The sequence below is a fragment of the Megascapheus bottae genome, chromosome 10 (assembly GCF_031878675.1).
Source record: "Megascapheus bottae isolate mThoBot1 chromosome 10, mThoBot2.hap1, whole genome shotgun sequence".
NCBI classification, from domain to species: Eukaryota; Metazoa; Chordata; class Mammalia; order Rodentia; family Geomyidae; genus Megascapheus; species Megascapheus bottae.
Window position 1 is genome coordinate 63,501,363 of NC_143518.1, and position 26,627 is coordinate 63,527,989.

General features: G+C 36.3%; 1 protein-coding gene across 7 annotated transcripts in view; it reads right to left on the bottom strand.

The window, feature by feature from the left end:
• Positions 1-26,627, bottom strand: part of Akt3 (AKT serine/threonine kinase 3) — a 208,753-nt gene that overhangs the window by 82,557 nt on the left and 99,569 nt on the right. For all 7 annotated transcript variants that reach the window (XM_090341504.1, XM_090341510.1, XM_090341505.1 and 4 more), the window contains one exon: positions 7,256-7,381. In XM_090341504.1, coding sequence (XP_090197630.1) covers positions 7,256-7,381 — 126 coding nt within the window. The remainder of the gene's footprint in view (positions 1-7,255; positions 7,382-26,627) is intronic.

Genomic DNA, 26,627 nt, shown 5'->3' on the forward strand with positions numbered 1-26,627 from the left:
ACTCTTCAGCTCAAGGCTATTGCCCTTCACCGTGAACCACAGTGCCACTTCCAGTTTTCTAGTGGTTAACTAGAGATAAGAGTCTCATGGTCTTCAGTGCCTGGGTGGCTAGATCTACAAATTTCTGAGCACAGCCTGTAAATGCTGTCACTTTTTGTAGTTTAAAATGTATAGTTTGGCGTTTTAAAATTTACGAAGCTATAAAAGTTGTCCAACTAACTAAAGAAAAACATGAGATATGTTTAAAGGAGGGACTGGAATCTCCAGAAGACTAGTATTTTTTCTTCTAATTTTAATAATTGAAATGTCTTCCTTAGTAAATTGTTATTCTTAATGTACTATGTTATTTCTCTTCTCCTTTGTTGCCCTTTGGTTAATCTCATATTGTTACTGTATCTGACTTTGTTATCTGGTATACTGTATATATGTTCATTTGTTTATTTGAAATAGGAAAGGGCAGGGGGCAAAACAAGATGATTAGGAGGGAAATGGGGACAAAAACATGAGAAGGGGTATCAATGTGTGAGAAGTAATGCACATACTATCTATCTGGCAAATATAACTGTAACCCCTTTATTTATTACCTCGATAATAAAAAATGGGAGAAAAAAGGAATAGAAAACATGAAAAAGAAAGTATTTAAATATGCTTACTGCTCATTCTGCTAATTGTAAAATGCTTAAGAACTGAAACCCCTTGGGTTATAACTACGTAAAGGTAATTATTAAACTTTTAAAATTAAAATTAAAAAAGAATAAAATTTTGCTGAGCACTGGTGGCTCATGCTTATTATAGTAAATATTCAGAAAGCTGAGACCTGAGCATCTCAGGATGAAGACAGCCTGCAGGTAGACAAATCCTCCAGAGACTCTTTAATCTCCAATTCACCAAGAGAAAGTTGGAAATGAAGGTGTGTTTCAAGTGGCAGAGAACCACCTTTGAGTAGAAAAAGTAGGGCCCAGAGTTTAAAATTAAATACTGGTGTGCATGTGGGTGTGTGAATGCATGGGTGTGCACGTGTATGCGCATACACACAGAAAAAATAAAGGAAAGAAGGAAGTAGTAAATCAAAATCTATATATTGACTTTTTAAAATCAATCTTGAGGTTGAAGTCCCATAATTTTCTTACATTTCTTGGAAGAGGGAGAGAAATAAATAGGAGAAATATATATAAAGAAAATATTTCACTTCATTTTGGGAATGACCTCGAAATGCAGACTGACCTATGTTTTATAAGACAAAATAAAAAGAGGCTTTGGAGAAAGCTATTTTAGTTAGGCCAATATTTTGTAGCATATAGACAATTCAATTCTAAAAGGTGTTCTTGGGGCGAGGGCTGGCATATCTCCCTTCTCTCTCTCTGACAGAGAGGAAAAAGAAATCTTTTGGAAACAGAATGAGTCCAAAGACATACAGGCAAGCTCTCAAGTCCCCCATAGAATTATATCCCACTTTTAGTTGAGCAAGCTAGGAATTCAGGGAAAAGAGAGTAACTGTCAAAATGTCAGAGGCTACAACTACTGAATAGTATAAAGCCATTTGGTTCAAAGTACCTTGAAGCACAGCCTTGAAATAATATGCACATCCTACACTACTTTTCCATCAAAAACTTTGTTTTATGTATAGCAATGATCTGAACCTACAATCATTAGAGATTGCCAATGCCATACATGTGGTCAGAGATGAAGTTTCTCTCTATGTATAAGGTACATATAGAAGGCATCTTCTCATATGGTTCATAGTGGATCTACACAAAAGAAGGATAAAGGCCAAATAGCTATAATTCTGTAGTACTTGGAAAGTTTCCCATTCTGCATGCCAAAGGGTACTTAGCAACTCAAGTGTTGGAGATTTGACCTGAAATCAGGTCTCATTACTCTAAATCTGTGATCATTATCTGATGCAATTTGCATCTCAGAAGCCCCCCCAAAGGCTCACATGCTGCACACACTGTCCATAGCTTGGAGCTCTTGGGAAGAGCTATAAACTTTGAGATGGGACTAGTCAGAGGTCCATAATTCACTAGAGGAATGTCCTTGAGCGGAGTGTGGTTCCCTGGTCCCTTCCTTTCTCCTGGTAATGAAGGAACCTGTTCTGCTTTGGCACATGCTCACACCTTACTGTCTCACCATACTGCAAAAACAAGAGAGCCAACTAGAGCCAAAATATCCTTTTTCTCTTCTCATTATGCCTCTATCTATGTCTTTCTCTTCCTCTTCTTCTTTGAGGTTTCACTACATACTCATGATGTAGCACATGCTGGCTTCAAACTAATGATCCTCCTGCCTCAACTTCCTGAGTGTTGGGAATATAGACATATGTTGCCATGCCTGGCAACCTTTTCTCTTTATAAGAGAATTATCTTAGCTGACTAACACAATGCCATTATATGAAGACAGGAACATAACATTTAAATGGCAACAGAGTAATATAAGTTTTAATCAAAATACTGAACTACCTACCATTACATTAAATAAACCACTGACTTTCCAAATGTCTCAATTTTTCTTAGCTAAAAAGAAATGATTTTAGATATTCATTCAAGAAGAGATATTAAAGGCTGGGAATTTGGCCTAGTGGTTAAAGTGCTTGCCTAGCATGCATGAAGACCCGGGTTTGATTCCTCGGTACCACATACATAGAAAAAGCCAGAAGTGGTGCTGAGGCTCAAGTGGTAGAGCTCTAGCCTTGAGAAAGTCCAAGGACAGTGCTCAGGCCCTGAGCTCAAGCCCAGGACTGGCAAAAAAAAAAAAAAAAGAAGAGATATTAAAGGCATAATATGTTGACATTAGGAGATATAAGATAAATAAGACTAAGATCTTTTCCCTAATAAGGATGGAGGATTGTAAAGTGGCTCATGTGGTACAATGCCTGCCTAGCAACTGAGAGGCCATGAGTTCAAATCCCAGTGCCACCAGAAAAACCCAAACCAAAACAAAACAAAAGATGAATGGATAAGATCTAGGCATGAAGATGATAATCAAAAAGCAATGTGATAACAACAGAAGATTAAAAGCTTTGAGGGAAAAAAAGGTATCATTTAGAAAGAATGGGGAGAAGAACTTAAACTGAATTAAATCATGGATGAATGGAACTTAAAATGTAAGACAAAAAAGAGACAAGAAGAATACTCTAGGCAGAGAGAAACCAAGACTGAATAGAAAAGCAGCTACGGTTGGATATTAAATCACAAAGTACGGTGCTTCTGAAGCAGATCTGCAAAGCAGAAGAGACATGAAGCAACAGTTGAAAGAAGAGGCCAGATTGAAGAGATCCTTATATATTAAGAAGCTGGACGTTATCCAGTAGGCAATAAAGTTCCAAGGCAGGGCTTTCGGAGGCAAGTGGCATAGTTAGGATGTAATTTTAGAAAGATCATTTTGACAGCCATGCAAAGGAAGAACATGAGTGATACAAACTAGACACCAAGAATCTAGTTAAGAATCCACAGCAGAGATGACAAGTACTCATTCCAGGGTGATTATAGCAAAAGACATAACAGTTTGAAAAAATAAGAAACCAATCAGTAGGACCAGAAATGGATTGAAAGTGGAGTAAAGACGTGACAGGAAAGAAAAAGAATGGAATAGATCTAAAGTTCTGCTTATACATACAGAGATAGAATGATACTGAATATAAGGGAATCAACAGAAAAAATTATCCTGAATTCAATTTAGGACATGTCAATTCCAAAAAGTCCACAGGATGGTGAGGTGGTACAGTCAGGTTAATACGTACCCTAATGCTCAGAATGGCAGCCTGTCTGAGGAAGCTGCACACTGTTACTGAAACATTAAAGCAGTTATTGGAACTACAAGGGAGAAGCTATAAAAAAAAGAGAATGTAGGATTCCTGTGCCACTGAAAAGGAAGAAAAACTAGATGACAGCAATATAGAACACAGAAGGAGAGATCATCTCAAGAAGCAGGTCTTCATCACCAGGGTAGGCTATGGCCTGGGTGTAAATCAGGGGAGGTGGGGGAGAATAGGGGAGTCAGGGTGGGGGAGGACCGGGGGAGTGAGGGTGGGGGAAGGAAGAGAGGGAGAGAGGGAGAAAGAGAGAAAGACAGAGAGAGAGGTAAAATGAGAAAACAGAAGAAGCAGGAAGGCCCTTTTCATCTTCCTCCTATCCATTTCCTCTAGTGCAGGTCACAAGACCTAGGAGACTTTCCTTTGCAGTAGGTATTAGCTCTTCATTTGAATGTTATATTTACTGCTCCCAAAGGAAAGACTAATTCTTTTTCTCAGATATTTTTATTGTAACTAATAGAAGGGCTACATTATATTCACCAGATAGAAGGTGCATCACTTCACAAACATTGATACCCTTTCTCATGTCCTGGTCCCCATTTCCTTCCCCCCACCCTTACCCCTCATCTTGTTTTCCCCCCTTCCCTATCCTATTTCAAATAACCAAATAAGCATATATACAGTATATCAGATAACAAGGTGAAATACTGTAACAAGATGAGATAACCAAGGGACAGCAAAAGAGATGAGAGATAACATAGTACATTAAGTACAACAATCACTCATTATATGGCTTTTGTTTCTATATCCTGGAAGTCCTTTCATTTAGCGTCATACTATATGGCCTTATGTATCTAGGTTTTGTTCTATTGCAAATCTCTGCTAGGAGAGCCCAAGGTTTCTACTGAGTATAACAAATGAGGGAAACCACTGAGCCTATGTTCCTTTGAGTCTGGCTTACTTCACTTACGATGACTTTTTCTAAGTCAGGAAAGATTGATTCTTATCTGAAGGCACAGAAAAGGAACACACAGAACTTAACACTGGCCTTACTAAGTTCCTCATTAGTCACCACTGCATTATAACCCGATTCCAGTCACATGTCCCATGATTATCATTACCCCTAAGTTAAAGAGTTCTGCCCGGTGGGATACTATGACCCACCAATGGGAGAGGAGCTGGTAATGGGCAAAAATCATGAGATTCTACCTGAAAAAAAATGAGTGAGTAAAAAGGGCTTGGGTGTAGCTCAAGTGATAGAAAACCTGCCTAGCAAGCATGAGGCCATTGAGTTCAGTTCAGATACTGCCAAAGGGGCCGGGAGTTTGGCCTAGTGGTAGAGTGTTTGTCTAGCATGCCCGAAGAGCAGGGTTCAATTCCTTGGTATCACATACACATAGATAAACCCAGAAATGGTGCTGTGGATCAAGTAGTAGAGATCTAGCCCTGAGAAAGTCCAAGGACAGTGCTCAGGCCCTGAGTTCAAGCCCCAGGGCTGGCAAAAAAAGTGGGTTCCCCAGTGGTCTAGTTGGGGAGGATTCAAATACTGCTCAAATAAACATACCCCCGACCCTGTACCAACACAGAGTAAAGAAGGTTAAGGTAAAGGTTAAAGTGGCACTATTGGTGAAGTAACACTGTTTTGTCCCATATGCTATCTAAAAATATTCTGTCCCAAAAAAAAAAAAAAGGACCCTAATGTTTGCAGCTGGGAGCATGCCCTGGTGGTAGAGTGCTTGCCTAGCATGCATGAAGCCCTGAGTTTTTGATTCCTTGGTACCACATACATGAAAAAAGCTGGAAGTGGTTCTGTGACTCATGTGGTAAAGCACTAGCTTTGAGAAAGCCCAAGGACAGTGCCCAGGCCCTGAGTTCAAGCCCCAGGACTGCCAAAAAATGATAAAACTAAAAACAAAAACTAAATTCTGTTATCTGAACTCTCATTTCCACTATTCTGATGAAGGAATTCAAGCTAATGTCTGTGAAAGTCATTCTTACAACTTGTGCTACAGTTGAAGCTTCACTAATATCATTCCCCTGAGTTCATTATTTCCTTAGGTTATTACTAGTTTTAGAAGAATTTATGATCATAATACATTCAAGCTTTAAAATAATAAAATAACTTACTTACTCTAAGATTCACCCTTTAATAAGATTGAAAACTTTGTTACCCTGAGTCAAGTATGATATTAGTTACAGAAGTCAAGACTACAGATGTCAACTAATATATATTTTGTAAATCAGATGACTGTCAGTCACTGCACAGGATCTCTCCCCAAGAGTACAGCATTTATTTCAGCCTCTGCCAGTGGAAGTGTTAGAGCAGATGTTGGCAGACTGTGACATACAGTCTGTCTTTAAAACTTGTTGGGGTGTGAAATTGCATAAGGTCAAGAAATGTTGCGTTTTAATCAGCAGATACAGGCGTTCTCTACAGTTATAAATGATTTCAGACAAACCAACAGAACTGCTTATAAACTAGACAAACTGAACTAGACTAATATATGCTGCTAATATTTCCAGATAATGATTATGCAAAAGACTTTTAGAAGGAAAATAGGTTTTAAAATCAATAATGAATACAAGATACTATTTCAACTATGAGAAAGATTTTATAAGTTTCCTACTGAAAAAAAGCCATTACTATCTACTAGTAGATAGTAAGGGAAAGATGTTCTCTTAAAATATACTTAGGAGATGGGTTTATTATCTTTAAGTATTTACACAAAGAGATTTCAATTCAATATGTCAAGTTATGAGTATAAATATATCTTCCAGTGCCTTTCCTTCTATCTTTCTCCTTTCTGTCCATCCTAGCCTGAACAGGATCTACTAAAAAACAAAATTTTCTTTTTTTGCTAGTTAAGAATCCACTTATATAATCATGACCATTCAATTAGTTCTATAAAAAAGTTTAGTTTATCTTAAAAATCATTAAAATAGTAATAAAAAAGACTTCTGGCTCTTACAGTAATATGAAAATTTTGACATTCAAACATTATAGTTTGTAGGATTTGGTTTTTATTTAACTGAGTTTTTAAAAACCTTCAATTTTCTAAAATATTTTTCCAAACATAATACCATATCCAAAATAAAAATTAAGGTAATTCATTGAGTTACACTTTTCATCTAAATTACACAGTTAACAGAAGTTGAGTTAACCTGAACTTTAAAAGTGCTTTACTTCTGAATTAACATAGAAAAGTCCTTTTACTGATGAATCAGTAGATCTTAACAGTGTTAAGAGGCCTGGGTGTTACATAATTTTAATAATTGTTATTATCAGTCACCTTCTAGTTAATTTGGGCTATGTTTAAGCAAACACAATATTTTTAAAAATAACGTTTTTGTTATATATTTATAAGTGTAACTACAAATACAAAATCTTTCAAGAAAATAATTTCTAATGATTCTTTTCCTTAGACTTCTCAGACATCACAACATATTTCACATACAAAATTCTAAGAAAAAGTAAATGTGAGGTGAATCACATAACAGACTTACTTGCCACTGAAAAGTTGTTGAGGGGATAAGGTAAGTCCACATCCTGAGGTTTCTCTTTATATCCTATGAATGAGCCGTCTGTCTTCAAAAGGAAGTATCGTGGCCTCCAGTTTTTTATATATTCTCCTACATGTGGAAAACACACGTGTTAATGGTAAAAGAAAATGAGTAGTAGCTTTCATATGAAAAGTAAGTCATGGTACAATGTATGTCCTACAACATTGGCCTCCAAAAATTTAGCTAGGCAATTTTCTTTCAACTAAGCTTACAAAAGAAAATACATAAACCTACAATTAAGAGTCAATTAAAACCCAAACATGTTTTGTTTTTAATAATTCCACACTTTGATAATTCATTTGCACTATTATTCCTCTAGAAATCATTCATCTGAGTAAGCATTTTGTTTGGTTTTCAGTTTATCAGATGATTGTTAGAGTACATTACATTTCCCAGCAGTTTAAAAAGCCTTGGTAAAATCAAGCACACAATATCTATGGGTTTTGGTGAAAAATATTTGTAAGAGTAATAATTAATAGGTATTTCTCTTTCAGGTACCATTGACTACTTGTGTTATTTTTTTTTTTTATTAAAGCCAAAAAATTATGCTGGTGTTGGGTCCTAAGCTTAGGGCCTAAGCTTTTTTGCACAAGGCTAGTACTCTACCACTTGAGCCACAGCTCCACCAAAGAGGTCAGTTGGAGATAAAAGTCTTTTATAGACTTTGCTGCCTATGTTGTATTTGAACCATGATCCTCATAACTCAGTTTCCCGAGTAACTGGGATTACAGGTGCTTGAAATCTAATAGCAATATCAACTATCCAGTAGAGGACTAGAAAATGGAACCAGATGGCCATGCAGTTCTTGTGGTCTCACAGAGCACCTCTGTTGCTTAATGTTAGCAAGGTCTGTTTGGGTTGGCTACCTGCAAGTATGTGTAAATCTAAAAACATACACATTTATTGAGATATATCATGGTCCATTAAACTGTGTTATTAATAATTGTATCTTTGTATGTGTATTTGTATATAGTTTTAAGCTATATTTAACCTATGCTCTTTCATTTTCTTGACTTATAGTTTTTATTTATGAAACATTATTTCCCTATTAAGAGTAAGGTTTAGTCAATATTTAACAATTAAAATTGTGCACGGAAGCCACACTGTCATCTCGTACTTGCGAGGCTGAGGCAAAAGAATCTGAAGTTGGCCGAGAGTTTGGCCTACTGGTAGTGTGCTTACCTAGCATGCTTGAAGACCAAGGTTGGATTTCAAAGTACCACATACATGGAAAAAGCCAGAAGTGGTGCTATGGCTCAAGTGGTAAAGTTCTAGCCTGGAAAAAGCCCAAGGACAGTGCTCAGGCTCTGAGTTCAAGCCCTAAGACTGGCAAAGAAAGAAATCAAGTTTGGGCAATATAGTAAGACCTGTCTTAAAAAAAAATTAAGCTAGGCACCAGTGGCTCATGCATGCAATCCTAACTACATAGAAAGCTGAGATCTGATGATCATGGTTCAAAGCTAGCCCTGGTGGGAAAGGCTTTAAGACTTATCTCCAATTAAAAAGCCAAAGTAACCAGGCGCTGATGGCTCATGTCTATTATCCTAGCTACTAAGGAGGCTGAATTCTAAGGATTAAAGTTCATAGTCAGATCAGGTAGGAAAATCCCTTACACTCTTATCTCTAATTAACCACTAAAAAGCCACAAGTGGGGCTGTGGCTCAAGAGGCAGAATCCTAGCCTTGAGCAAAAGGCTCAGAAAATATGCCCGGGACTTAGTTCAAGACCCAGAACCAGTACACACATGTACGTACACACACACACACACACACACACACACACACACACACACACACACTTACTTCCTCTTCCAAAGTTATTCTAAAAACATTCATCAATATACATCCAAAATTTGTCTACACTCAAAAACAAGTAAGCACACTGTGACACTATAATCAACTTTCTATACATCTTAGCAGGTGTTCTATTTGTTTCTTTGGCTGGACGTTATTTAGAACTACTTTATCAGCAATACCACAATATACCATCATGTGCTTAACCGCAAGAAGTATTCTGAGAAAAGCATTTTTAAGGCAATTTTGTTGTTGTTGTTTCTGTTTTGTCAGTCCTGGGGGTTGAACTCAGGGCCTGAGCACTGTCCTTGGGCTTTCTCAAGGCTAGAGGTCTACCACTTGAGCCACAGCACCACTTCTGGCTTTTTTTTTCTATGTATATGGTACTGAGGAATAGAACCCAGGTCTTTGTGCATACTAGGTAAGCACTCTACCACTAGGCTAAACTCCCGGCCCTTTAGGCAATTTTGTCATTGTATAAACATTGTGATACAGCTTGCACACATCTAAGCACAGGTTTGCTGACTATCACACACAAATAAGGAATGATTTGAACTCTGACTAAAATCTTAGCAGACAACAGAAAATTTTAAGCTGCATTATGATCTCCTGGGACCATTCTTCAATATGGGGTTGGTCACTGACCCAATCCTCATTATGTGTGCATAACTGCATTTCATAGCAAGGATTTTGGTAGTGTAGCATACAGACTAAGCTAAATGATGCATCCTACAAAGAACCATTCATCCTAATCTTTGGAACATTATTCTGGTAAAAGATGTGATTAAGTTAAAGATTTTGAGAAAGAAATTCTGCTAGATTATCTGAGTGAGCTCTAACCCAGCTTTAAATGTATGTGTATCACTGGAGTGATACATAGAAAAAAGGTAATGTAACCATGGAGGCAAAGGATGGAATAATACACTATAAGCTAAGTAATGTACCTACAGCCACCAGAAGCTGTAGGAAATAAGGAATTGAACCCTAGAGCTTTCGGAACGAGGTCCTGCCACACCTGGTTTTCTAAGTTTTAGTCTACACAAGGACAGAATCATGAATTTCTGTTGTTTTATTCCATGTACCCTGTTATACTTTGTTACAACCACCAAGGGAAATACAACTTCTAATCACTGTAACAGAACAACAACAACAAAAATCTAATTCAGGGGCCAGGAGTTTGGCCTAGTGGTAGAGTGCTCGCCTAGCATGCACAAAGACCCAGGTTCAATTCCTCGGTACCACGTACATAGAGAAAAAGCCAGAAGTGGTTCTGAGGCTCAAGTGGTAGAGCTCTAGCCTTGAGAAAGTCCAAGGACAGTGCTCAGGCCCTGAGCTCAAGCCCAGGACTGGAAAATAAAATCTAACTCATTAGTTCTTGTCATGGAATAATATACAAATTCACTTTATATCTCCTGAATGAAAAGGGCAAAATCCTTACACCTTCTATAATACTGAGAGAATCTAATATGTGAAATGTGGAGTTGAAGGTGGTTTTCTAGAGTGCAGAGTACTACTTATAATGACTAGAGTTTGGACTTTTGCCAAGTTTTCCACACTAGTTAGAATTCATTAAAAATAAACATATGGTTTCTTTTAAGGCTAGGTTGTGTTGAGTCATAACTCTAACTTCAAGAGAAGTAGAAAGCTAGATATGAGATGAACTATGTACAAACTGCTGTTTAGTTCATCTATTAGAGACCTACTCATGTATTAGAATCCTATGCTAAACTAGACTATGCTAAAATCATAATTAGGTAGATTAACTTATATTTTACTAGAAGAAGCACAAACATAATCCATATGACTATGGGTCCACATTTACGTACTTATGTAGACAAAAGTCACTTTTTTTTTTTTTTTTGTAGATCATGGGGCTTGAACTCAGCCTAGGTGCTGTCCCTGAGCTTTTCAGTTCAAGGTTAATGCTCTACCCTTGAGCCAAGCCCCACTTCCTATTTTCTTTTCTTTCTTTATTTTGTTTTTGCCAGTCCTGGGCCTTGAGCTCAGGGTCTGAGCACTGTCCTTGGACTTTCTCAAGGCTAGAACTCTACCACTTGAGCCACAGCATCACTTCTGGCTTTTTTCTATGCATGTGGTACCAAGGAATTGAACCCAGGTCTTCGTGCATGATAGGCAAGCACTCTACCACTAGGCCAAACTCCCAGACCCCACTTCCTATTTTCAAGAGGATAACTGGAGGTAAGAGTTTCAGGTTCTTTTGTGCTAGGGCTGGCTTTGAACCTTGATCCTCAGATCTCAGCCTCTTGATGGCTAGGATTATAGGCGTGAGCCATTGGATCGGCAAAAGTCACTATACTTAAAATATGTTACTTGCTTAAATAGAAAATAAAAGATCCTAGAGAGTAACATTTGTAAAGCAACCAAACTGAAATTTTGAGTTTTCTAAGATGCATGGAAAATAAAGGTTTTTAAACTACTGCTGGCCATTCACATTTGTTATAGGTAACACTGGATTTAAAAACTAGTTACCCTATAAGGAGAAAAGTATAAACTTTCTCAAATGTTTCTTCTCTACTCCACCTCATAGTTTAAGTTCTCTTATGTAGCCAGACATGAGGGTATACACCTGTAATTCCAGCACAGAGGAACCTGAGGTAGAAGGAAGGAGCGAAAGCTGAAGACAATCTGGAGTACATAGAGAGAACATATAACACATGTGCTAGAACTCTTGACTTTACCACTGATTAACAGCATGAATGCATCCACTCTATTATATTTACCTTCTTCATCTGGAAAATGGGAGTCATATCATACCTACATAAAGAGTTTTTGTAAGGGCATACTGTCAAAGTCCTCAGTATATCATATTTAACAAAGTGTTTAATTCTTTTAATTAAATGGAATTGCGAATTATGATAATATAATTTATAGTAGTATTGTGATTAGTCAGCAGTATTTATATATGTACTAAATTAATAAAAATAATCCACCCCCTGGCTGGGTCTAGGGACTCACATCTGTTATCTTTGGAGGCTGAGGCTGGGATGAGTGTTATTCGAGGCTAGCCCTAGCAAAGTGTTCATGAGACCACAACGTCAACAGAAAATGTTGTGCGTAGTGGCATGCTCCTGTCATCCCAGCTACAGCAAAAAATATAAATAGGAGGGTATAGACTAGGCCAGCCCGGCGAAAATGAGACCCTATCTCCAAAATTAAAAACATAAAGGGCTGGGGCACGAATCAAGTGATAGTGCACTGAATGAGGCACTGAATTTAAATTCCAGTACACTCAAAAAAATTTAAGACAAATAAATTAACAACTGGCCTTTCTGAATTTTTACTAATATACACCAATGTCATGTACTAAGAAAGCAGAGCTTAAAACCAGAAAATGGTAGTGTTCAGTAAAAATAAATGTAAATGCTTTATGAACCTATCTATCTTCAGCAATACTCTTAAATAAAAGTCTACTTTAGACAGATTTAGTATCAGTATGAAATCAAACTGATTTCAGATTTCATACTTCACAATATAGTAAACATTAGATATTTGTTGCCATTTGCCAACCAAGTTTACACATATGATACCTCAATAAAAACATGGCTGGCTTTTTCCCACTAAGTGACTTCATAAATAAACAGCACTACAAACAAATGCTAAAATATAATTTGTAATTGTATATGATTCCTTATATTAAAACCAAATATTGTTACAAAAAGGCATAATAATAACTATAGTAAAACACCTTAGATCTTTAAAGCTGCCTGGCATATTTTTATAAAGAGGAGTCCTCTAAGTGCTAATGGAACCTGTTCACATCTCTCAGAAAGCAATAGGAACATGCTTTTCCCTGTACTGATTCTATTTGATACATGTCTCAAAATTAATACTAACATTGTATCTTACACCGTTTATACTGAACTACTGTAATACTTTTTCATTTGCACCAAAGAAATATGAGATGTAACTTTAAAAAGGTGGAAGTGCTTTGATCCTTATTAAAATATAGGTGATATATACATATATGCGTATTTGTCACATATATTAGTGATATGTATGTAAAATATGCAGCTTCTGTGAACTTACATGTTTAGATTATCATTTATTTTTCACCAAGTCCTTCAAATATGTCCTTTTCTTTCCCTTCATTCAGTTAACATGCTAAATTCTGCTGTGGTATTAATGCAATGTCATTGACTATCATCAGCCAGTTTTAGGTATGCTGCTCTGAATCACTGAATCACTGAAAATTAGGAGAGGTATAAAACATACCGATTCCAAGATCACTCATTCAAAGACGCTGCTGAATGAACATTATAGGTCAAAGAATATGTGTTTAAAAATACACATTAAGAATTGAGGAAAGCTGGGCACGGTGGCTCACGCCTATAATCCTAGTTACTCAGGAACTGAGGATCAAGGTTCAAAGCCATCCCGGGCACAAAAGGACCTGAGACTTTTATCATCAATTAACCCCCTGTGTGAACTGGGGCAGCCCTGGGTGACAGCGGATTTGCTATCCTTGGCATTTCTCTGTGCCTGGAGAAAAGGGCATGGTTCCCTTGTACAGAAGGACTAGGCAGATAGCACATAAGATCCTGCAGTACTTCAAGATGGGGTATTTCCCAGCCCTCTTTGAGAGGTCTGCCTGCTACTGAACTGGTCACTATCACCCCACAACTGGCCACATGGAAGTCATTTACACTTTTGCCAATCTGCATCTGTGCTTCCTTCCAAGATACCTTAAAAACTTTCCAGATGTAAACCCATTCTTCTGTTTACCACATGTCCCGTCATGATTCTTTTGAAAGGTGTATCATAGTTAAGAAATTGCTCCACTACATAATGCATGAACCTGTCATTTCTACCTTAAGTAGCTTTCATATTTACTTCCTAAAGAAGGCTGAGGTCCATGTTTTCCTTTGAAGCTGATGCAATGAAAAGAAAAATCTATACATTGAATACTACAAGATGTAAGAAGCCAACTTCTCAGTGTAACTGGTCTGTCAATACTTTCTCTGCATTGTCATTTCCTTTTACTTTCCTGAAACTTCATAATTTACTTTCTACTTTAAGCATTCTGGTATTTGTTTCAAGATATTCCACATGTTTTTAGGGAGTATTAGACAAATCCAAAAAGTGTTAGTTTTATTCTTTTAAACACAGCAACACTGTTACAGAATTATAGTGTCAAGTTTTACTCTGGGGGAAGAAAAAGCCACATAGATGGAAAGAGGAAAAAATAGGGATGGAGAAAGGGAGGGAAGGAGGGAGCGAGAAAGGAAGGGAGGGAGACAGAAGAGAGAAGGGAGAGAAAAGAGAAGGGAGAGAGAAAGAAAGAGAGACCAGGAGAAAGGGAAGGAAAGAGGGAAAGAGGATAGGAGGGGGTAGAGGGAGAGAAGGAGGGAGAGAGGGAGGGATGGAGGGAGAGGGAAGAATGGAAGAAGAGAGGGAGGGAGGAAACGGGAAGAAGGAAGAAAAGGAGGGAGAGAACATAGAAACATTCACACAAATCAGCCAATGGAAAACAACATCCTGGCAATTTGATGAAGAATAAACCATGAGATTAGTTTACATAGCAGTGGATATGTTGTGGAGAATTACTCAATCTGTACTCAGCTTCCTGCTGGGTAAATGTGAGCTAAATTATTATTTTGCTTACATTTACACCCTTGTAGGTTGTGAAAGCAAAGCTTTCTTTTTAATCTGCTTTCTGCATAATAGTAAAGTCTCTGTTTCTACATACTACACTTCAATGAATATGAAGTCATTTCAACACAATTTTAACAAAGTGTGAAGTATTGAAAGAGACAAACCAACTTAAAATTTTACTTTATTCTCCATTTATCACACCACATTCTCTGAATATAAGTAAATGTAGATTATTACATTATATAGAAACTGCAGCTGATAATCTTAATATCAAATGCAGAAGCAATGTGTCCACAACTGACCTGACATGTATCTCAAGTACCACAGGAAAGACGGGCAATAACCACTATCTCAATAAATAAATACCACTACTCAAAATTACAAGAAATTTCAAGCAGAAATCCCACTATAACACATTACTACAGCTTGATTCACTTTTTGTGTATGGTAGAGAGTAGTGCAGTAGGCAGTGTGAGGACTGGCCAACAAGGAAGTAGTCCCTGCTCATCAAGAGGTCTGGTGCCTGTGTAACAAAAATTAAGGGAACAGAGTAGGATTAATCTCTGATTCTTATCAAGAGGTCTCTCCTATCATACGTTCGGTTCCAATGCTTTTGGATCCAAAACAGATACTGCATCAAACCTATGGGCTGATTATTCTAAGAATAACTGTTTGCCTTAGACAGTAACTAGAGACTTGCACTACAGCAAGTTAAAGGTGAAAGGAAGAACTGGTGTGGCTGAACAAGAAACAAGTCAGCCCTGCCCTGTGCTCAGGCTTTAACCACAAGAGACCCGCTTGCTGTAGCACTGGGGGAGGCAGGTGCCTCAGGATCCTGAGACCCTCAGACAGCGAGCAGTCGAGCAGTCAGTCAAAGGCAGAGTTGAGATGAACACAGGCCATTACACTGCCCTGCCTTGGCTCAATATCATGCAGCAATAGGGAGTGCAGTCTTCAGACAAACTGCCCAGAATCAAACGCCATTCTGTCACTCACTAAGTGTGTGGGTATTAGACAGGCATGCTCTCAGTCTCTAGAATCCTCTTCTAAAAACTGGAGGCAATAATTATGAAATTAATATTTATGAAACACATAGAATAACATCTGGCTTGCATTAAGTATTATATAAATATTTGTTAATTGAAAAAGATATAGTATGGTGAAGGAAAGCTAAGATTTAATGAGTGCCTCATAATATAACAGACTACATTAAGAGTACAGCTTTCAAAATAAAATGAAGTTTGTTCATCTTCTTCATTAAAACTTCCCCATCAGTTGAACAAAGGAGAAATTTTTGTGGATAAAATTTTAATTTTTGTCATCCTTTTATTTATGGCTGCTTTCAACTACCATTATTGATAATAATAAATTGTTTCATGATTGGTGGCTCACCCCTGCAATCCTACCTGCTTAGGAGGTTGAGATCTAAGGAGCACAGTTTGAAACTAGTTTAGGCAGGAAAGTCCAAGAAACTCCACAAGTGGTAGGATACTAACCTTAACAGAAAAGCTCATGGACAGCATCCAGGTCCTGAGTTTAAGATTTAATAACAGGACAAAATAGTCCTAACATAATGATGATGGGTAGTGGTGATGATGATGACGACAACAACAATGATGGTAACCAACTGCATCTTTCTTACGCTTAAGCAGTTAAAATTGCTACTTAAAAACAGACAACATTCCCTGAAATCCTCTTTCCTAACTTAGCTATGATTCTTTAAAAATTAAAAGTACTTAGGGGCCAGGAGTTTGGCCTAATGGTAGAGTGCTTGCCTAGCATGCACAAAGACCAGGGTTCAATTCCTCGGTACCACATACATTAAAAAAAAAGCCAGAACTGGTACTATGGTTCAAGTGGTAGAGCACTAGCCTTGAAAAAGACAAGAACAGTGCTCAGGCCCTGAGCTCAAGGCCTAGGAGTAGCAAAAAAAAAAAAAAATTAAAAGCACTTAAATTGAATTTGTTATTAAACACTGTAGTATTTCTTTCAAACTGTCTCATGAAAAAGTAAGAATAGAGAAAAAGACATACCTATCTCACTCACTCTTTTTCACTATACAAGTGGATCATCACTTAAACTGTTAGATATACTAAGCCACACACTACTATACCACTACTAAGCGTTTTAAAAGAGAGTAACAGTGTAGTTCAATAGGTGATATATTCATATATATAATCCTTTACATATCCAGTGAATTATTCTTGTTTTTCTTTTTTGCCAGTTCTGGCCTTGGGCTCAGGGCCTGAGCACTGTCCTTTTGTTTTCTCAAGGCTAGAGCTCTACCCCTTAAACCACAGCACCATTTCTGGATTTTTTCTATGTATGTGTTACTAAGAAATTGAACCTGGGTCTTCGTGCATGATAGGCAAGCACTCCACTACTAGGCCAAACTCCCAGCCCAGTAATTATTCTTTATTCACATTTTAAAGATATAATTAGAGAATATATGCTTCCATCCCAATGAAGGCTGCTAAATATTCAAAGGTAAGACTGTAAACATTTTTAACTATTAGAATATTACTAATAAAGAGAAAAAAACCCATCCAAGTAAAATCTTCTTATTGTCTCCAGATAATTTTCTTATACTCGTTGTAAATCAGTCATTATGGTCAGTCAGCTGCTAATCATTATTTTAGAGAACTAAATGTGCCTAAATGGTGCCATCAAATTCAGGTGCACACATACACTTAACAGTTTAAAAATAATTGGACATATGAAAGAAATGCAACCAAAAATCAAACATTATAACATTATTCAATTATTCAAATAAGCCCATTCTCCTCTCCAAGCTTGCAGATCAGTTAAGTAACAGCAACATTACTTCTCTCAACGTTAAAAATGAACTTACTTACCTTGGCCCTCTGAGGGCAGTGTTACCTAACACATAACCAGAAATTTTAGACTGCAACCTACCATTCTAATAAAAAATAGTAATTCAAAAGGTGAAATAAATCTTCTCACTACACATAAGCATTTCTAGCTTCATGATTATCTGACTTCCACAGGGATAACAGTACTTATTTTCAAATGGTTCTAATACTGTTAAGAGAAAATATTCTTAAAACCAAGACATTTGAAAGGAAAAAGCCTTCAAAGTCTTAAATCATGGAAATCATCCAAACTGCCATGAAGTAAAAAGTTACACAAATCATTCTATACTGCATAAACATTTAAAAAATATCTAATGGTGTATTTCTTGTATAATAGTGTATATGCTTGAAAATTTTTGAAAAAATCAAAATGTTCAATCATGAATGAAGGAAGGCTACTCCTAATTTTGTTGTTGTTGTTGTTGTTGTTAAAAGGTACAATTGGGATCATTTGTTACAAACCACTTGTTAGTAAAAAAAAACTAATGCAAATAACACACTGGCAAATATGCAGTAGTATATACCCCTAGTTTGCACAACCGAGAGTATGAAGTATTTGTCCAGGGCCTTAGTTATCAACTTTCTGTCTATCATTTGCCTCATGCACAGAAAGTAGAAAACAAGTTTTCTGCAGTTTACTTAGTCACCATTTATGCCAAACATAGAGTAACTGGCAGTGTATTATTCAATGGTATGACAGACTTTTCATTGAAGAACATAAAAAGTGCTAATCTCCCTGTCAGAGTTTTATATAGAAGTAAAACTGGTGATTATCCAAGTCTAAACTTCATATCACTAACTCTTTACAAAAAGAAAGTGAAAAATATACCTCAGTGTAAAAAATGGATCCATCAGAGAGAAAAAATTTTTCCAAGGAGGTAAACATCAGACTTACTTTTATACAACTGCTCTGACATATGGCTGACATTTAATCAAAATGTACTTTTATTTAGGTTTCATATGATTTTTAAAGTCTTGTGTCTAAAACTTAAAATATAATTCACTCAAAACTGTCATTATTTAGTATAACTTTGAGTAAACCAGGTGTTTATATTTTATTATTGTAATTAAAATTTTTATTCTTTTTTTTTCTTTATTAACGTTGATTTTTACATCATATTTTAAATGACAGGTTTAACAAACGAGTGTTCAAGAAAGGAATCTCTATTTACAATCACTGGGACTTAGTATTTAGAACTTAATCAAAATTAGGCTAAGGGTTTGTATGTCATAGAAACATATTAATTTTAGAAAATAAAACATTATGTCTATAGTCACAGGTTTTTATATCTATATAGTTATGTTTCTATTTCTATTACCATGTCCATAGCATTGGGTATGCAGATATTGAGTCCTCGCTCTTGTAATTTTTATTCTTTTAAAAAATAAAAGCATTCCTATTAAAAAGGCTACACATTTTCCACTACAAAAGTACAATGAGGTATGTTAGCAGTCAGCTGACCCTAGAGCAAATGCAGAAAAGGTCATCTTATAAAACTCTTGGGTATAGTTTGTATACTTAAACTTCAATATCTTTTCAAAACGATGCCAAGAAGCAACAGCTGCTGTTCCACACACTTTCACTTAAACATATATAATCATGAACTTGATGCTGAGTTCCAGTCTCAGACAAATAAGTGACTTCCTTTGCCGAGGGAGAGCGAAAGAGAGAGCGCGAGAGGGAGAGAGAGGGAGAGAGAGGGAGAGAGAGGGAGAGAGAGAGAGAGAGAGAGAGAGAGAGAGAGAGAGAGAGAGAGAGAGAGAGAGAGAGAGAGAGAGAGAGAGAGAGGCGCACACACACACACACACACCCCCCCAGCTCCTTCATGGTATAATGCCTTTTTTGCCTTTGTAGCTTAATCATCTTCTGTTCTAAGAAGTGCTCCCAAGTTTACCAACATCTTTAATCAGATTTTCAAGAGTCTAAAAACACATTAAAACTTTTAAGCCAAAATATGTCTGAAGCAAAACGCCTTAAAGAATATGTCAGACAGTGAAATATTCTTCTGTTTTCAACATACTGGCCAATATTTTTTTTAAAAAACTCACTACTCATACAAGATTATTCTGAGGCACAACTCAAAATATATCTATATACTATGAAAGCTAGAAGCTCCTAGGAGAGAGGGAGAGAGGGAGAGGAAGAGAGGAAGAGGGGGGAGAGGGGGAGAGGGAGAGAGAGGGAGAGGGAGAGGGAGAGGGAGAGGGAGAGGGAGAGGGAGGGAGGGAGAGAGGGAGGGAGGGAGGGAGGGAGGGAGGAGAGAGAGAGAGAGAGAGAGAGCGAGCGAGCGAGCGAGCGAGCGCACAAGCTAAAGGGCTAGAAAGATCCTGATAATATGCTAAGTGCAGTTTCATTCATTTGTGAAACTATCCTCATAATATTTTTAGATACTTTTATCCTCACCTGTTACACAACAGTTCATAGGCTATGGCATATTCCTTCTTGTTTATTATGTAAATTGTTTTTAGTAAACATAGTATTATTACTTTTTAATTAGACTGTAACACGGATTTTGGCATCTGTCAAATCATTAAGTATTAAAATATCCTTCAATGGAACTAGTACTGCATTCATTTTTCTAGTATTACTGGTCTACTCTTTGAAACCAAAACGGAATTCCTCAGTAGATACTCATTTCTGTGATTCTCTTAAATGCCTAACGAAATAAGCTGCAATCCCAGGTGCAACATCCCTTGACATTTCTTTCTATACTGAATAATACTGAAAGCTGAAAGCTTGACAGAAACAAGTTAAAAAGAAAAGCTTTAAACCACCAGCTACATCTGTGTAGGAATGAATTATACTCTGTGCTGAATTTACTGATGGCCTCAGGTCAATCAAAGCCATCTACAGATGACTCCTCTAGGAACATACTTCTGTTTGTCTCAGCAGTTCCTGTGGGAACTTGATCAGTGTTTTCATTTGCAAAATAAAGATTCCTAACAAATAAACAATGTTTTACAACTTTCTGAGATGAAATACTTTTTAGTGTAATTTGCTTACTCATCATCATTACATTTGCTGTTTTAAAATCTTACTGTAAAAATAAATTCAACTTAAAAATAGCTTATGTATTGGTCATAACAGAGAAATGGAGCTCTAAATTAACTGAGATTAATTCTGTAATCATATTTTTAAGTAAATTTTTAAGTAAAATATATTTTATAGAACATGAAATCACCAGTAATCATCACAATTCAAAATGTTTATATTCAAGTTTTGTCTATATTCTTTTTAAAAACTACTTCCTTCCAGATTTCTGAAACAATTTTAACTTATTAAACTGTTATTTTGTTATATTCCTTTAAAACAGTCTGTATAACTTTGCATGGTCACTTTGCAATAGTCAGAGTATTATATGAACACTCCAGTTTCAACAGTGACAGGCTTGAACTAGACTTGCCTAACAAAAATGGAGTATCATGAACTGCAAATGAATTTGCTCCATATGATCTAAATACATTAGCTCATTTAGTTCCCTCAAAATCCTCTACAGCAGTGACTGTTCACCTCTTTAACTAGATAAATTCATATTTAAAATACTCTCATAGCTGTCATAGGCTGTTTTCATAGCTGCATAGGTTGTTAACTTTAAATCTTCAGACACCCTGCCTTCAGTATTACCGTCATCTTACTATGTATGTATGTAGATACGCACGCACATATGTAAATATATTTACTTGCCCACAATTAGCAAATACTGCTGACAAAATGAGAGTAACAGACACGGGCTGTCAAGTTCGCTTTATTCCAGCAAGCTTTGTAGCTGTTCATAAACATGGGAGCCACTCTCACTTCAAGGAAAACGGTGCTTCTCTCGCTCTGCACATGAAAGGGATATCAGGACTGACTACAAAGCAGTATGTACATTATTCTACAAAAATATGGACATATTTATGATTTTCCAAATAAAAGGAAATAAGTGCATAAGACAAAAAGGAAGTCCAGTGAAACAGAAGATTCTCTAGGACTGTCAAACAACTATAGGTTCCAGTCACTGAAGAATGTGAAATAAAAAGTTTTCCTACATTACATTTGTCTTTTTGAAAAGAATAAAATAAAATAATAAATAGTAATAATAAAATAATTAAAAGACATTGCACCTTTTACCAAGCTCTGTTGGTACACTGGTATTTCAATTACATTTTGAGTATTTTTCCTTAATAATCATGTAACAAACCCTTAAACATTTTAGGGAAGTATGAATAAGCAATTGCTTACCCAGAGTAAGAAATTTTTAATTCTTTTTTTTCCCATTCAGCCAAGGTTTATTGAGTGTCTCCTATATACAGGCAAGCCTCCAAATACTGGAATTTATTTATGAACAACGTGGTAAGCAATTTTCAATTCTGTACACATTTTCTTTTTTCTTTTTTTGGTAATATAAATCCAAATGAAAAAAAAAAGGCAACAAAATCCAGAGCTTCTCATTTTCTTTGGGTTTAGCTTTGGAAGTTTTACAAAAAAATGAGCATATGTTAGGAAATCTTTACCTAACATCATTTATTAAAATAAAGGTAAAACAGAAAAATTAAGTATTTACCTCTATCTAACTATAAATGTTTCAACATTTAAAAGCACTCCAGGTACATCAAATATACCCCCAACACTTAATGATAAAAATGGACCAGAAGGAATTATACAACTCTTCCACACTTAATGAAAATGTAGGTCTGTCATTAGTAGAATCAAGAAAGAGATTAACCAAAACGGCCAGGTTACCCCAGATAACTTACAACTATAAATATGTAAGTTCAACTATCAAGGAGCTACTTAACAAAATAAACTTAGTACTCTGACCCTTAGCGGAAGTCTATAACAAATCATTTCACTCATTTAGTTCCAAAAGATAGTTTAAGAACTAGTTGAACTGTTCATGTAAGTATTTAAAGGCATGACAGTTCAATTGTTACTTAACCAAAAGTTCCCAGTGCATGTTAGCAAACCATATCTAACATTAACTGAATGACCTACCATCTATATGGGAAAATAAAGTTGGTGTTGCAGTTTAAGAAGCTGCTTTCTGAAACTAGATGTATACAAGGGAGGGAAGAGGAAGTATTAAACTCCTAAACTAATTAAGGAAATATGTGGAGGGGGCATGCAGGAAAACAATGATAATTAGTATGTACCCTCGGTTAACCAAATCCACACACACATTCATTCTGTATATGCACACACAGCAGCAGCATCATAAACCGTCTCAAGTTCTAGCCATTATTCAGTTCGACATCTGCACATGTTTATGCGTCTCTCCAAACAACCTCTTGAACACCCTGCTGGAGCTGTCATTTTTTTCTTCTCCCTATCTGGCAGATGGCAAGTCAACAATCGGCATCAACAGCAGCCGAGTGTCTCCCCCTCCATGGTACCCCCCCCAAACAGACACAATAATAACTTCTTTGTGCTTCCCTACAATGCAGCTGCTTAAACCATTTCGCTACAAGGCTGCTTTGCCTTAATAAAAAAAAAAATCCCTTCTGTCAAGTCTAAAAAGCAGCATAATGTTAAGCAAGCTAAAGCCACAGCACAGCTGCAAGCGGGCAGACGCATTGACAGCTCCTCCCTTAACAAAGCCCTGTGAATTGAAGGGGGTTCATCTGAGGCTCACACAGTAATTAGTATAAAAAAGTCCCACAGCCTCTATTATGCTAAGGGAAAAAAAAAACTGGACAGAACTGGGCTGCTGTTTTGCGTCAAGAGTTCTGTTGCAGAGTAGATAAATCATGTTGGGTTTTTTCCTCTCTTTTTAAAGACAGTAATAAGGAGGATGAGAGAAGCTAATTTGAAAACTTGGACACAGTAATTGTACCATATGGTGAGCATTTATCCTTTCTGAAATGCACGCTAACAGTCACTTACATGCACATTGCTTTGTTTTACAGTTGTTATTCTCTCTACCGTATTCATAAAATGGATTTGAATATCTGATAGTCAAGAGAAGTTGGGTGTAATTAGCCTTAAGTTTAATTTATTGGCCTTGCACTACAATGTAGTAAAATACAAAACAAAATTAAAACACTGTCCACTTTGTAAAATGGTTTTTTCCGTAGTTCAATTAAAAAACCTAGTGAATCTAGGTTCACAGGAGGGTTCTGAGTCATTAATATTTTTTAAAGTTCCAACAGAATAAACTATGACTGTTAATAAGACTTCTGAGATATGTACTTATTCCTAAGGTGTGTGCATGTGTGTAAACATGGTTTTATATGTGCCCTAAAGCACTTCTCAAGAAATGCTGTCAACTCAACAGTTATTAGGAACGTGTGCCATGTATTCTGGAAGGCATGGCAAAGATGAGGCAATATAGTAAAGTTTTCAAATGTATTTAAAAAATTCTAAACATGAACTGACAATATTTTTGACAACTCCAAAATTTAAAACAAAATTTGACTACTATCTGAAAACGAAGACTTCAACAGTATTACGGCACCAAGACCAATATATACCAAAATAACTTTCTGGGAAAAAACCTGAGTTAGTTGGATAGTTTAAACATCATCTTAATGTCAATGGTATTGCCTTTTGGATCAAACTGTTGTATATCTACTAAATTAGGTGTTGACTACTCTGACTTTCAACCAAAACTTATAGAACTCCTTGAAGTTTCATGTGACATAAATCATTAACCTTTTATTATTCATGTGTAGTAGAAATTGAAGACAGTGAAAGTAATTTAAGAATGTCAACCTAGAGATTAGAATTCCAAATTAAGTTTGAATTAATTTGTCTTAATAAACATATATATGAACAGTAAAAGTATCTGAACATACCTCTAGAAGACTGAGACCGTGCTTCCCCAAATCAGAAATAACAACATTCACATGAACAGGAAATCCCATCCAACAAGTACTTTCTATAATAGCTGAAAAGAAATGCACTTTATCACCCACTACTGGCATAGTGGCTTCCCTCAATACTACTAGGATTAAATTATGAGACCAATTTACTTCAAAATAATTTGGTTTTGTATACTGCTTTACAGTTCACTGAAAATCTCATTATGTTGGATCAGGATTGGTTTGACATATGCAGATGTTCTGTTTGGAAAATATTTAGCCAGTAACACATGTCCAATTCTGTAAACTTTTAAACCAGGTAAATCCTACCATAATAACAAGTCATGACACAATCCTATCATAACAAGGTCATGATACTATGACACTACATACTCTTAAGCAAAAAAGAACATCTATCTACAGAAGGTGTAAAAATCTTACTAAAAATGTGCTATTCTAAAAATTCTGGTTAATGAGAAAAAGGAGAGTTGGCAATGTTTAAAAAAATGGGTTCATACTGTTACAGTATGTTACCTTGTTATCTGATATATTGTATATAAGTTTATTTGGTTATCTGAAATAGGATAGGGAAGGGGGGAAACAAGATGAGGGGTGGGTGTGGGGGGAGGGAAATGGGGACCAAGACATGAGAAAGGGTATCAATGTTTGTAAAGTAATGCACCTTCTATCTGGTGAATATAATGTAACCATTCTATTAGTTACAATAAAAATAGATGAAGAAAATGAGTTCAAAGATACAACAAGAGGGGGGTAACAATGTTCGACAAGAAATGTACTCATTACCTTACTTACATAATTGTAACCCTTCTGCACATCACCTTTACAATAAATTTTTTTAAAAAATGTAACAAATGATTGATCTCATCATCACTATGATGACTTTCAGAAACAAAAACTTGATTTTATTTTAAAAATCATATGGAAGATATGTATTTTTTCTGAAAGCTCCATTTAGTTACATGTTAGGGTGAACTACTATAGTATTTAAAAATTTAATGGAATACTGATAGACTTGACTTCTGAAATGGTTTTGCTGTCTCATTTTCTATGCCCCATAAAATTATGTTGTACTATGTCAATGGCTTAGTTGCAAATTTAACTATCCATCGTGATGAATTCATATTTTAGAATTTTCTTTTAATAAGAAGCACTTATTAGGTTAAGCTTTATGTCTCAGTTATAATCTCAGCTACCTAGAAGGTAGACACTGGGAGAATTGTGATCCAAGGTTAGGTGGAAAAAAGTTAGTGAGACTCATCTTTTCAATAAATAAGCCAGGCATGGTGGTAGTTGTCTGTATTATCACTATGTGTGAGAGGCCCAGAAAGGAAGATCACAGTCCAAAAACGATCCAAGGCCAGCCCAAGTAAAAAGTATGAAGTTCATCTGAAAATAATTAAAGCAAAATGGACTTGGGGATATGGCTCTAATAGTATACTGCCCTGAGTTTACCATCCAAAGAAAAAGGGAAAAAAATGGCACAATTAATTTTTAACCTTTTTTGACATTTTAACATTTGACAAATAATTTTAAGAAGAATATGGCCTTCATATAATCACAATCCCAACATTCTTTATATAAAGGATGATGAAGATAAATCATTTCTGATAGAGCAAAGCTGTAAAAAATAATAGTAACAAACATGACTCTAAGTGGTGCTGTAGCTCAAGGGATAGGTGGTAACCTTGAGCTGAAGAGCTCAGGGACAGCACCCAGGCCCAGAGTTCAAACCCCAAGACTGACCAAAAAAACAAAGCAAAACACGGCTCTTGGTCTCACAGCATTTCCATTCTGATTTACGTATAAGGAATCTTTTAAGAGCTAATGTATCTTACAAAAGAATAAATCTGATGTTTTCTTATTAGATGTGAATATCTGAAATTCTCAAAAGATGTGTGCAAGTACAAAATGTATGACATACTTAAAAATATGTGGTCAAAATTGTGATAGCACTAAGAAAATAATGCAGTGGTCTACTGGCTTACTACCACATGGCTTCCTGACACACACACACACACACACACACACACACACACACACACACACACACACACACACACACACACACACACACTAGCAAACTCCCATGAACTTCCTCAGGAGAAATTCAAGCAAAGTAGCAGCTGACTACAGACTTTTCATTTCTATAATAAAAAGCAAAGTAACAAAGAGGGTAGTTAGATTGCTGGTATTTGTGGTGCATCATTCCAAAGAGATCTCTGTGGAGGAAAAAAA